General features: G+C 41.3%; 1 protein-coding gene across 2 annotated transcripts; it reads right to left on the bottom strand.

Annotated features, from left to right (window-relative positions):
• Nucleotides 1-4,004: 4,004 nt before the first annotated feature.
• LOC136483308 (protein ZINC INDUCED FACILITATOR-LIKE 1-like) lies at nt 4,005-13,034 on the bottom strand. 2 transcript variants are annotated; one of them, XM_066480323.1, is made up of 17 exons: nt 12,615-13,034; nt 8,284-8,324; nt 8,048-8,108; nt 7,834-7,936; nt 7,607-7,709; nt 7,466-7,519; nt 7,320-7,382; nt 7,167-7,216; nt 7,012-7,087; nt 6,712-6,912; nt 6,149-6,236; nt 5,799-5,884; nt 5,609-5,716; nt 5,213-5,257; nt 5,029-5,117; nt 4,624-4,667; nt 4,005-4,525 (listed from the first exon to the last, which is right to left on the bottom strand). In XM_066480323.1, exons 1-17 carry the CDS (start codon nt 12,823-12,825, stop codon nt 4,422-4,424), a joined length of 1,527 nt encoding a protein of 508 aa, XP_066336420.1. In that variant the 5' UTR covers nt 12,826-13,034; the 3' UTR covers nt 4,005-4,421. The 2 variants fall into 2 exon arrangements, with proteins under 2 accessions (XP_066336420.1, XP_066336421.1); XM_066480324.1 differs by lacking the exon at nt 12,615-13,034 and adding an exon at nt 9,490-10,333.
• Between the last annotated feature and the right edge of the window lie 420 nt (nt 13,035-13,454).

The raw sequence follows: 13,454 nt of genomic DNA, 5'->3' as shown, positions 1-13,454 counted from the left end.
TACAATAATGCAAATCGTCTCACACTCTGACGTACTACTAACTACAGTGCAAAACCCACTAGTCTGGACGCTCCGACACGAAGACGGCGTGCAGCGTCCACGAAGATAGCACTCGAGATCGTCTATCTTTAGTCAAGAGAAGGAAAAGAGAGAGAGAGACAGAGCGCGAACGAACCAGGTAAACAAACACGTTGTTTCCCTTCCCTTCATCTTTCTTTCCTTTTATTTTTCCTTCAGTTTTCTACTTCTCCTCACAGCGACGAACGACGACGACATCGGTCTCTCTCGTGCTACTGCTGGTACGACTACGACATCGGTCTCGCTCCTGTCCGCTGATTAATTCTTGATTTGCTAGTCAAATTGCGAAGACTGTATCAATTAATGCCCTGTTGGATTTATATTATTTGCGATTACAGGAAAAGTGTACTACGGATCTGCAGCTGCATGCATGCGATTACTTAATCGCATCTTCTATAATCAAAAGTAATCACACAATGCAAGTGCGCATCATTAATTTCTAATTAATTAACAACTTGCATGCTACAATGATGCCAAATAGTAATGATAATAATAGAATCATCACTTTACTTAAATAGTAATGATAATAATAGAATCATCACTTTACTTACTTAAACAGCAAGAAGACAAACTCCATCTCAGATATGGCTCCTCTAACAATGTTCATTAGTATAGGCCGGACACACAGACTTGACATGGGAATGCAACTTGCTCCCCAAATTTTTATATTGACTGCCAAGTGAGCAATAACCCAATTCCATTATAACGAACGTTCACTTAGGGCCTCTTTGGCACGGCTTATGTCGGCTTCGGCTTCATCTATTTTACGCAAATCGAGATACTGTAGCGTGAAGCCGTTTTGTAAGCCAGGGTTAAAATGAACTAGAAGCCAAGAAAAGCCAGTTTTTCTGGCTTTATCGGCTTTGGCTTCACCGGTGAAGCCATTTTAGATGAATCGTGCCAAAGTGGGCTTTAATTTGGAACCAGCAAACACTTCTCAGGTCTCACCCGGCGTGTTCTCTACTCCCGCATGGCTGCATGAGCATGATGTCACCGCTGACACATCTAAAAAAGCAAAACATTTATTTCAAAATGCTATAACTTTCTAACCGTGTATCTATTTTTAATTCTGTTTGCACCAGTGTGTTCTACGCGACGAGACAAACAAAACTAAACCCTACTTGCATATATTTCGAAGAATTTTTTCTAGTAACAAATTATGTGTACTAACTTATATCGTATAACTTATAACATATAACTTAGGCACATGCGTTGTATTGATTAAGTTATGTACACAAGTTGTATAGAATAACTTACGTATATAAGTTGCGTTTGATAACTTTTGTATATAAGTTGTATTTTCATAACTTTTGTGTTTCTAAGTTTTGGTATAAGTTATAAGTTAATCCGTTTCTTTGTGTGTTAATAACTTTTGTGTTTGCAAGTTTTTGCCTAAGTTATAAGTTAATTTGTTCTTTTGTGTTTAATATTTTTTTTTTGAAAATAAGTTGTGTTTCCAAGTTTTCGCACAAGTTATATGTTATAAGTTAGTACATATAAATTGCTACTAGAATAAATTTTCTTCGAAACATATGCAAGTGGGATCTAGTTTTGTTCGCTTCGTCGCGTAGAACACACGAATTGAAAATTGATACACCGTTCAGAAGTTATAGCAATTTCAAATAAATGTGTCGTTTTTTCTGACTTACGTCATGTGACATCGTAGCCAGGAAAAGGAAATGGCATGTCGCAGCAGAGGAGGGGAGTAACGGCCTAGCCAGACCACGCGGAAAGAAAATGCCGTGCATGCTTCACTGTGGCGTTAGGCAAAGAGAATGTACGGACGACAGCCGAAAACGAAATGTCTGAAGATTGATCGCTGACGAAGAATTGGGTGAACGTTCGCCGTTTAGTGCAGTCGGTGCAATAATCTTCTTTATTTGTGTATGAAAAACAACCACCAAGGCTTGAGGAAGTGAGGAACCTATTCCACACATATGTGGATCATATATATCTGCAATTGTTTTAACTGTAGTCTGTAGTGCTTCTTCGACTAATCTGGAATATGATAATCGGTTCCAGCGCCAAAGGATCGTTCGACGACAAAGAGGAACTACACTACAGTACAAACAAACGCTTCGGATGTGGATTTTCAAGTCGTTGCGCCATTGATCTGTCCCACTCTCAAGTCTAAAAAGATATATACCACCTTGTTTTTTCTTTTTCTAGGGTCAGGAGAATAATGTTCCAGTCTTCTAGAGGCACAAAAAAAGTATTCCAGGTTCTTGGTTCACGAGAAAATTTTATAACTTGACGAGCCAAATATTTTAGCCACGCAAGACGAAAAAAAACGTTTTACCTTCGCAAGAAATGTTCCAAGTCCATGAGAACAATATTCTAGCATTAGCATTAGAAACAAATATAAGAAAGAGAGATGGCAATAAAAATATAAATAAAATAAAATCATATTTAAAACATGAATATAGAATAAATAAAGAATAGGAGTCATGTTAAATAAATTAATAAACGGGGAGAAATAAGTAAAAGAAAATTTGAAATTAAATACATGCCAGGAGGACGGAGAAGAAAACAAAAAAAAATTACAAAACCCGAAGCCTGTGCCAAACAACCTCCCTGGCGGAAGCTCAAAATCAGCCCACGCGGGAAGAAGACTCAACTTGGGCCCAACATGAGGGATGGGTGGAAGAGACTTAACTTCCACCGTTTTTTGGTTTGGAATCCCATGGTATGATATTGTTGATCTCTAGGTTTGAACATGCTTATCTATTATAATTATAATTATTATTATATATACCACTTAAAAAACGAGACGAGGTTTCGTCCACAGCTTCTTCGTGTGCGCGCCCGCCCGACGCTGGATCGAGTCCGTCTCGGTTCTCTCCCTTCCGTGAAAATTCGATCCGCCCAACGCGCACTGGGCTAGATGCCGCACCGCACGAAGCTGCCGAGGTGAGGCGTCGCTGGGGAGCTAGTCACCAAGCTGGTGAGCATTGAAGCTTACTGCTCGGAGCTCAAGAAGGCACTGCGGCAGGCACCAACTCGTCGTGCGTCTCCCGGCTACGCAACTTTAGAGATGGAACGTGTTTCTACCCAAGGGAACTAAGTACTACAGCGACGTGTCATCGCCCCTGAATGGAATTGAAAATAGTATCGCGTTCCAAATGCAAAATCACTTATTAACTTTTTATTATTTTGTAAAAGTAGTAAAATCCTTCATTGACTCATTGTAGACGTGGGCAAAAATTTATGGCCCCGTGCAACGCACGGGCATGTATCTAGTATAAAAATAAAAAAATATTAACATCTATAATGCCAAATGGATTCGCTATCAATACATATTCAATATGAATTTGATAAAACTAATTTGATATTGTAGATGTTCATGTATTTTATAAACGTGATCAAAGTTAAAAGAATTTTTTCTATAAACAAAATTATTACTCGAAAAACATAACAAATTTAAGATTGATATACTGAGGTTTCTATCTTTGGGGACGCCTCTTTGGCAACGGGGCGTGAAACCGACAGTGCATCCAGACTGTAGCGTCAGTGCGTCACTTGGGTGGACAGTGGGACGCTACACGGCTGCTGCAGAGCTTGCGTTCAACGGATGCTCAAAAAAAAAAAAAAGCTTGCGTTCAACGAGCCATCCAGTCTATGATGGACGACTGGGATTGAACCTCAGCTTCAAACAAGGTTGAAAAATTCGTTGTGCCGCCAAAGCATAGCAGTTCCTCACCTGCAGAAGAAGGCTGTCCTCATGTGCTCCAAGCTGGGTCTCATTTGCTAAAAGGGCCAAGCTACAATTTTTGCGTCAACAGTTTTAGAATTCCCTCCCTTTTTCTATCTAAAAAAAACATTGCATTTTTTTTGCCCATCCCATAGTCTCTTCATTGTGTTTCTGACATGATGCAAAAGGTTACTCTGAAGAATTAAGAGAATCCAACAACCAGATAAACAGGAAGGGTACAAATGGCTACTAATTTCATTTCCAACAAATAATTTTGAGTCGCTGAACCTTACATTATTACTACTTACAGCGCAGTAACTCTCGATCCATGGCCACATTTACCACCTACATGTGCATTTCCTATGCAGAAATGCTGATACTACATACATCACTTACAATTAAAAGTACACAGTTCTTGCTTCTTCCTAGTAGCCTGTTCGTTTCGTCGTAAACGATCGTAGATTATTTACCGCTGGCTGGTTTGGTGTAAGAGAAAAATACTGTTCTAGCTTATAATCCACGATCGTATACGAGCAAGCGAACAGGTGTAGACCTTTGCGGCGCAAGGGTGTGCTTTCACCTTCTCATCACTTGTACAGCCGTACACGATGAAATTTGAATACCCCAAAACTTTTATAGTTCATTCAGAGAACTATCTGCTATCCAATTGCTCTGGTACTGCCAGAAAGGGTTTGAATGTGAAGAGAAGCCCAACCAGCTCGACGATGTTCAAGAGGAAGAAAACCATCTGATCACCTGTATGAGTGGAGCAAGGAAACTTAGGCGAGAGAAGTGCCAAAAAGAATACGAAATGGATCTGGAATTTTTTTCTCAAAAAATGTAACAAATTTTACCTGGAAAGAAAAAGGCATGCTGGCGTTTCTGTGCCCATGAGAACCTGTATTCATACACAAACAATCAGGTGCTAGATCCAATGCACAGTACATCCAGCATTCCTACTTTTGGTGCTGAATAGCAGCTGTGGAGCACTAGTTAAATTTTCAAAATGGCAAAATTGCTAAATTAGAAGTACAAATGCACCTCAGCCTTCCTACTTGTGAAGCTTAAATTTAGCAACAGTGGACCACTAGTTATCAAAATACACAGCACCTCAGGACTCAAACATTTGAAGCTTCAAGCACATTCCATTTAAGCATAGTTGCCAAAGCAGTAATGTGGATAGCAAGTTTATTTTTACTAAAACCATAAGGGTTCGTACAGAAAATTAAGGGTAGCTGTAAGGATCAGATTATACTCACACAATGCCAGCTCCTGCTGGAGCAAGTGCCTTGAAAAAGGACATCCCTGTCATGGACAGTCCATTTGCAGCTCCTCTTTGGTCCTGAGGCTGTTATTAATTGCATGGCCATCAGTCAATCACAGATTAGCAGGACAGATGTTTTAAAATCTTTTTGAAATTGAACTGAATAAATTGATACATACCACAGCATTATTTTGAAGGATGAAAGTGCCTGTAATGATGGTAACCTAATATTGCACACCAATGATGAAAATAGTTAAAATCAAATAAACTTCAATACAGCAAGAAAAAATAAATAGCAAAAACCCTTATTCTTCAAAAGGAAAAAAAGGTGTGATCTCCTATGTTATGGGCAACGACACATGATCTCTTTTTTTTTTTGGAGGAATTTTAAGTACACATGATCTACACGGCTGATATTTGCCAACCATCTGCAGTAACTACAGAGTTTATTTTCTTTTCCTTTCTTCAGAGCAGAGTAATTTTAGACTCTCTAAATGTACCAAAATTGCCGTCTATGTACTTATTTGAATCTGAAAGTTCAAACAAGTATGAAAAGATACAAAAAAAAAACTCACAGCAAGATTATTCTTTATCACTGACGCAATATTCAAAATGATTGATAATCCAGGGTCTGACAGGTATGTCATGTAGGGGTAGGCAAAGAGGATAGGTATGCACAGGATCTGCAAGGTCAAGCACAGCAGTTAAGATATGCAGCGAGAACAGAAGGAATTCAATAATTAAATAACGAAATATTTTACTCACAGCTGCAATTCGAGAAGATTTGATAGGCCCAAGAACCCTAGTGATACTAGGATATAGAAAGAGTTGATATACAAGAAGACTGGCACCTGAAATGGAAGATGTAAACTACTGTAAATGCTAGTATGACAAATAACAAAAAATTGGTGCACGAAGTTTTGGGAACCACAATGATGGAACTGGACTGATGACAGAATTTGAAGATTATGTTCAGCGTCAGGGAATGATTAAGTTTTCTCTTTTTTGGTATACAGGTCAAAAGGTGAGTAGGTACAATTATATATAGTACATGAACTTTAGACAACAATGCGTTTCTGCACGTTAATGATGCTAACAACAGTGAGAAAATTTACCTGAGATTGCAAGAACTTGACCAACATCCTCAGATGATAAACTCAGTCCACCATACTTCTTGTCACTTTCAGCCCATAGAGAGAACACCTAGAGTTAGTTTTTATTAGTGCTCCGAAACATGCTAGAATTTCCTCTAGATAGGTACTGTAAATCTGTAATAGAGAGCACACAGCATACATCTACATAACTTGTGGTAGCTTTCTAATAAATAAAGTAACACAACAGTTATATGTTGGTACAGAAGGATATATGTACGATGCAAAACAAGAAGAAATAACAGATATTCACAGCAATGCAAACCACCCTTAGGCTGCAAGACAAAATTTTCTTGGCTGACAGCAACCGATGTTTATTAGGATCCATGTTAAAATTCTACTTACAGACGCAATATTCAAATAACTAGTTAGCAAAATAGATATACCATAGTTTAGAGTAAATCCTTCTAGTCTTGAATAGAGTAATTATGTTCATAACATGCATTAATTCTACCAAGCTTGTTAAAGCATAGTACTCAAAAGTTCCAAAACTTCAGTGTCATAACTAACAAACAAAAAGCAAATACCTCTGTGTAAGCCATGTCATGGAAGGAGAAGATGCAATAGACAATTATTGATGACATCAATGGCCAATTCCTGAATAGGCTCTTCTTAGTATCTAAACTACCACTTTCTTCAACCTTTTCTTTTGAATCAATCAGATGGGCCTCCAAAGCTTCAATGTTCTGACTTCTATTTTCATGAACTTTGTGCTTGTGCAAAGTCTCCTAAAATGCATTGTGAGATGCTTTAAGATGGGCAGGGGAGGAATCAAACTTTGGTTCAAAAGGTATGGAAATGGTTAATGAATAAACAATCCCACATACCGGCATCCATATGCAGCTTATGAGAACAACAGCAGCAAAGATTGATGTGCATAAGCATGGTAAGAAATATGGGAACCTGACAAGTTTCCATACAAAATAAGTACTCTGTAAGTGAATTATTTGAGATTATCAAGTTTTGCAATGTGAAAAGATACCTTCCAAAGATTGAGTCAGTTGAAAAGACAGTTGGAAAATTTTCTGCAGGCTGCCACATAGTTAACCAGATTAGGATCGACAATTAGATATAATTTAAGATTGTTAAAGAAGAGCATTTTTTGGATTTGAAGAAAAAATAATAAAAGAAGTACCTGTGCAAGATAACCTCCAAGAGCAGGACCAATAATGAGACCTATTCCCCATGCTGTGCTGACCTAAAATTACAAGAAGGTGAATTTCAAAATCATTGAAATAAGAAAATACATAGTAGCAAATCAATATAAAATTTGTATATTACAAGTGATAGTGCTAACGCTTCATGTTCAGGTCGGCAAACTTCAATGGCATAAGCCTGTACAAAATCGGGTATCAAGTTACTAATGATATGTGTATATCACATCTATCTTCTAACACAAAAGAACTCACAAATTCACTATACCTTTATTGGTCCAAGTAAACCATTTAAAGCACCAAGCAGAAATCGCGTAGCTATTGCCATCCAATAGTTGACACTGAGACCAAACAATGTATTGAACACAACCCTGGGACATTAAAAAGATTTAACTCAGAGACTCAAGTATTTGAATAAGAAAAGGACAGGAGTAAACAAGTGCACAGTTAGTCATCATTTCGTTTTACATAGAATGGAGGTAAAATGTTACTAACACAGAGGAAATGCCAAACACGACAACAGGTTTCCTCCCGATACGGTCAGCTGCTATTCCCCAGGCTGTTGAAGTCAAGCATCTACCAAACATAAATGAGGCACCTGGAAACATCCAGCATATGGAGTTGCTCATCTCAATCACAAGACATTAACCATTTGTGAAAACCAAACAAAACCATGGTGAACTTGAATGAGCAATTCGTCAAAACTAACCTACGAAACCAGCGTAGAACCCGATATCTTCTGTTCTTTTAGCAACCCCCAGATCTCTTATCTGTAAAATAGTAAGAGAAGACATGAACACTTATTAGGTAAAGGCACTTAACTTGCACTGGCAAAGGAGAGAGGTATAAAAAATCAGCATCATTGTACTGGCTGATTAATTATTTGGGATATAACATAAAGCCCTGAAAGAATAACCAGAAAAGGAGAACAAAATATATACATACCATAAAATACAAGAACGGAAACAGCGATGATATCGGTAAAGCTGAAAACAAATAAGAAAAATCAGAAACAGTAAAGTCCAATGGGTGATATTTATTGAAAGAAGAAAGGGAGTGAAAAGGATAGGAATTATATAACAACATAGAAAAAAATGTCAATCATGCATGTTTCCGTCGGCCACAAGTGCTGGCACAGATGTGTTGAAAGCTAGTTCAGTAAATGGTGACTAAGAAACCATTGAATAAGACCTGAGAGAAGCGCTCAGGCACTCATAAAACTTCAGCTATAATAAAGATTGAATATAAAAAAAAATCACCCATGAATTTAAGGATTGAGAAATGATGAAGAAATAATGTACCATCAGTACGCATAAAATTCTTACTATGTCGCAGCTGTTGCTTACTTGGAACAATCTGAAAATTTTCAGTAAATAAACAGGCATTACATATCAAAGGAAACTGAATGCCGCAACTTTCTGTAAGGTGTGTGTACGTGCTTCCCCTGGCAGTGAATCTCCAGAGAAGTTTTCTGCTAACTTAAATGAGTTGCTCACACGGACAGTGCTCCGAAGCTCAATGAATTCGCTGTCTTAGTTAAAATTAAGGAGAAAGTGTCCACCTAGCTAGCTAGCGCCTAATGACACCCAGCTAGTAGTATTGGAAAGAAAAGCAAACTGGGTATGACACGACGACGCTGCCATTGTCTCATTGGATGCATATATCTTGAGACAGTAGATAGAATCCAATTGTGTTTGCTTACTGATAGTCTATTGCAGCTATACTATAGAGCGAGGGGACAAGGAGCCTTCCAAGTATGGCAACAAAAGAAAGAAACACAGAAATTGCATCGCTGTTGTCACGCACACAGGATGTACAGTCCCCCCCTAGTAGTGAATGAATATGACACTTTGGCACGCACAACTGACCATGGCATGGACCTACATATATATCGACAACATGCCCATTGGGAAATTTTAATGTGTGTGCACTACATACGGTTGACATTCGCCTGCACAGGTCATGGAATTCTCGGGTGATTAATTGGGGGGCAAAAATTAAGAATCTTTCCCGGAATCTAGTGTACAGGGCTGAAGCAGAACAACAACGAGACAGGAGAAGGCAGAGGCAGAGCAATGCAAGGAGCGAAAGAATCTAATCCGAGAATGAATGGCGGTACGCCGTACGCGCGCGGCAGCGGTCAAGACGTACCGGCGGTGAGGGAGATGATCCAGATGTAGAGGAACTCGCGGTACGGCTTGGCGTTCCGGAGCCGGAGGTCCTCCTTCCTCCGGTCGTACGCGCAGCCGGGGCACTCCATTTCCGGGCGGTCGTCGGTCTTGTCGCCGTCGTTGCTGCGCAGCAAGGGCGACGCGGGCCGCGCGCCGCGCTCCTCCTCGTCAGCTATTGGCGGTGGCGAGGGCTTCCGACCTTCCCTTCCTTCGTCGCCTACTCCCACAATGCCAATGGCCAGCCAGGCGCCCAGGCCGGACAAGGAACGCAAATGGATGGATTGGGCAGACAACGAACGAACACCAATGGATCGGTGGTGCTACATAGTGCGTACAGATGGAGGCGAGTGGCGTCGTTCGTCGTCCATGCCCGTTTCCCTCCGCGTTCCGTTCCGTTCCGTGCCGTCCCGTCCCAGGCATCCGTGCTGGTGGTGGGTGGTAGGGGACCCCGACCCCAACCCAACCAAGACGGAGGGAGGCGCTGATTCGCGTCGGGAACTGGGCATCACCTTTGGCTCACCGGTCACGGGCGGGGGGTGGTGGTAGCTGATTCGTGTGGTGTGGACGGCTGCATGGGACGGCGCGCGACCTCTCTTTCTCTTCCTCCTCCGGTCCCCGGACCTACCCCTGTCCCTTGGAGGAGAAGGACACACTGACTGGGGCCCCAACCCCGAATACATCACGCCATGGGCTTGGCTCAAAGCGCAGGTTGGACGGAGCATCAATGCTGTATGTACAAGTTGTTGTGAGCGAGCGGCAATGCTGTGCGATAGTACATGCTGATGGTGGCGGTTGGCAAGTACTAGTACTACACTCCTACTACTACCGAAGAAGAAAGAAATGGACGAATAGATGGATGATGGATGGAGATGGCAGAAACTAAAGCTTCTTGACATGGCTCATCCAAAACGGTTTTATCGGTGAAGCTAAAGTTGATGAAGTAAAAAAAAACTAGTTTTTTTCGACTTCTAGTTCATTTTAACTTCGACTTACAAAGCAGTTTCATGTTACAGTGCCTCTATTTACGCAAAATAAATAAAGTCAAAGCCGACATAAATCGTACCAAAGAGACCCTAAGAATAAAATTTGGACGAATGGATGGATGGAGATGGAAGCAACTGTATGCACACGCGATTCGTGGCCACCTGTCTGATTATTAGGGGTAGTATAGGAGGAGCGCCCTCTGTCCCGTAAAAAATAAAATCTTCTCATCTCTCGTAGAGGTTAAATCTTTTTAACCTCGACTAAATATATATTCGAACAATAATATTTATAGAATATTATAAAAATAATCAATTAATATATTTTTATATTAAACTTATTTAGAGTTGTAAATGTTGTTACGTGAATTTTTTTTTGAACTAGTTGCTACTAGTTGTTACTTCACTAGGAGACGTGATTTGACCCGGCGCTGCTGCTGCATGCGTCCAGTACTAATTTCATTTGGTGTTTGTTTAGTTTCCAAAAACTTTTTCAAAAAGTGTTACGGTAACCATCACATCGAATCTTGTGATACGTGCATGGAGCATTAAATATAAACGAAAAAAAACTAATTACACAGTTTGATTGGAAATTGCGAGACAAACGTTTTGAGCCTAATTAGTCCATGATTAAACAATAATTACCAAATAAAAACAAAATTGCTACAGTAACCAAATTTTCAAAATTCGCAAATTAAACATAGCCTTGATTATAGTTACAATGAAGTACATGACGCATCTACTCCCCTCCTCCTACGTGGATGGCTCGCCGCAATTCGCTGGCGGCTTTGACGGAGCTAAAGTCTAGTAGTGGAGGGAGAAACAGAGAGAATTCATGGCTGGTTCCGCCTCTGCTTGGATGGAGCCCGTGCTACTGCTAGAATGGCCAAACGTGTCTGCATTCATACGGTGGTTTTGTTACTTATATTACTCCCTCCGTTCCTCCAGGAGAAGGTGCAATTCTAGCACAATATTACGGTTTAGTATCTTAAGTTTGATCAATTATAGATAAACAAGTATCAATATTCATGATACTAAATAAATATCATTAGATTAACTACGAAATGTATTTTCATAATAAATTGATTTAGAGCCATAAATATGAATACTATTCACTAAAAACTTGGTCAAATATGATCTACCTTTTCTAGCAAGCAACACATGGTTGCATGTTTCCTGCGAATAGGGAGTATATTATTGTTATTTGCGCAGCAGCGCTCAAGTACATAATTAACCTTTGCATGCGCAGCCTGCACAATAATGATGAGTTATGAGTACCACTAGACCAAGACAGCTAGCTGCGAGCCGAGAGGGGCGAGGATGCATGCATGTACCGGAGGTAGTAAAGCTGAACCAGAAAACCCCACAGCAGATCCAGGTTTTGATTTTGATTTTGATTTTGATTTTGATTTTGATTTTGATTTTGATTTTGATTTTGATTTTGATTTTGATGGACGGCGGCACGGACACGGATGCTGTTACGGTGTCATGCATGTGACGGACTGTGTGCTCTCGCTGTTGGATCGGACGGAATCAGAGATGCCAAAATCCGACTTGCCCATCGCAACTGCAGACTGCTCCTTCCTCCTCGCTCGCTCGCTGGAATTTCCTTACTTCCTTCCACACAGCTTCCGATCCTCTGGACCATTCCCGTCGATCGGCGAGAGTTTTATTTTATATTATTCCGTGTGGTTTTCTTAATTAATTGCAATGTCACGTCGTGTAATTAATTGCATTGCGACGCACGGGATTTTAACCAAACCCAATCATACTACTTGGCGTTCCAGGGCTTGCACAATTAAAGAAAAAAGCATGGAACATGATCGGTTAAGGCAGAATTGTTAGCTGGAGCTATAAAACAGATAGCTTAAAATTAGAGCATCTCCAAGAGACTCTCTACATTCTCCTTAAAGATTTTAGCGAAAAACTATTCTGCGGTTTCTCTAAATGATTATCAAGTATAGCCATCTTCGTGTCCTGCGTGGATGGCTCGCCGCAATTCGCTGACGGCTTTGACGGCCGGGCAATATATCGATCCAAGGCAAGCACGTACATACGCATGGCAGGCGCAGATCGAGGTGTACAAACATGAGATGGCATGGCGATGATTGGCGGGAGAGCGTACCTGTGCAGAGGGTGACGATCCAGACGTAGAGGAAGTTGGCGTAGGGGATGCCCGGGTTCGCCGCCTTGTGCCGGTCCACGGCGCACCCTGGGCACCCCTCCACGTAGTAGTACCCGCCGCCCGCCTCCGACGCCTCCGCCGCGGCCGACGTCTTCTCCAGCAACGGCGCCGCCGCCGACTGCTGCTCCGCCGAGTCGCCCCGACCCATCATATCGATCGATGGATGGAATCGAATGCCGCGCGCGCTCAGTCTGGCTGCCTACTCGATCAGATCGCTATACTCGGTAGTAGCTAGCTACTGCACATGCGCGCAGCTACACGGCGTGGCCCTACCACTGCGTGCCTGCCTGCCTGCCTGCTGCAAAAGCTAAGACGACGACGAGCGAGACCCATGTACAGCTCCCTCGCCCGCTATATATGGATGATGGAGCAGCTTTCTTTTTTAACAGCACAGAGCGAGAAAGAAAGGACGCGTACTCCTAGTTTTTTTTTTCTTTTTCTTTTTTTTTCACGACAGAAAAGAGTACCCCTCCTTGGATGGAGCCCGCTGCTACTATCGCTAGAATGGCCACACGTGTCTGCTAGTACTTCCGTAGCGCTCAAGTAGCATGCGCAGGCCGGCAGCACAATGATGAGTACCATAGACGACCAAAACATCCATCGAGAGGGGGGGGGGGGGGGGGGGGGCGAGGAGGAGGATTCAATATTTACTGTAGCACCATCACTTGTTAATCATGGGTTAATTAAGTTTAATAGATTCGTCTCGTGAATTAGTCATAACTTGTGCAATTAGTTTTACAATTAGCTTATGTTTAATCCTTCTAATTGACGTCTAAACGT

The sequence above is a fragment of the Miscanthus floridulus genome, chromosome 9, assembly GCF_019320115.1.
Source record: "Miscanthus floridulus cultivar M001 chromosome 9, ASM1932011v1, whole genome shotgun sequence".
Lineage (NCBI taxonomy): Eukaryota > Viridiplantae > Streptophyta > Magnoliopsida > Poales > Poaceae > Miscanthus > Miscanthus floridulus.
The sequence above is the reverse complement of the archived record's forward strand: the minus strand, read 5'-3'. Positions and strand labels throughout refer to the sequence as shown.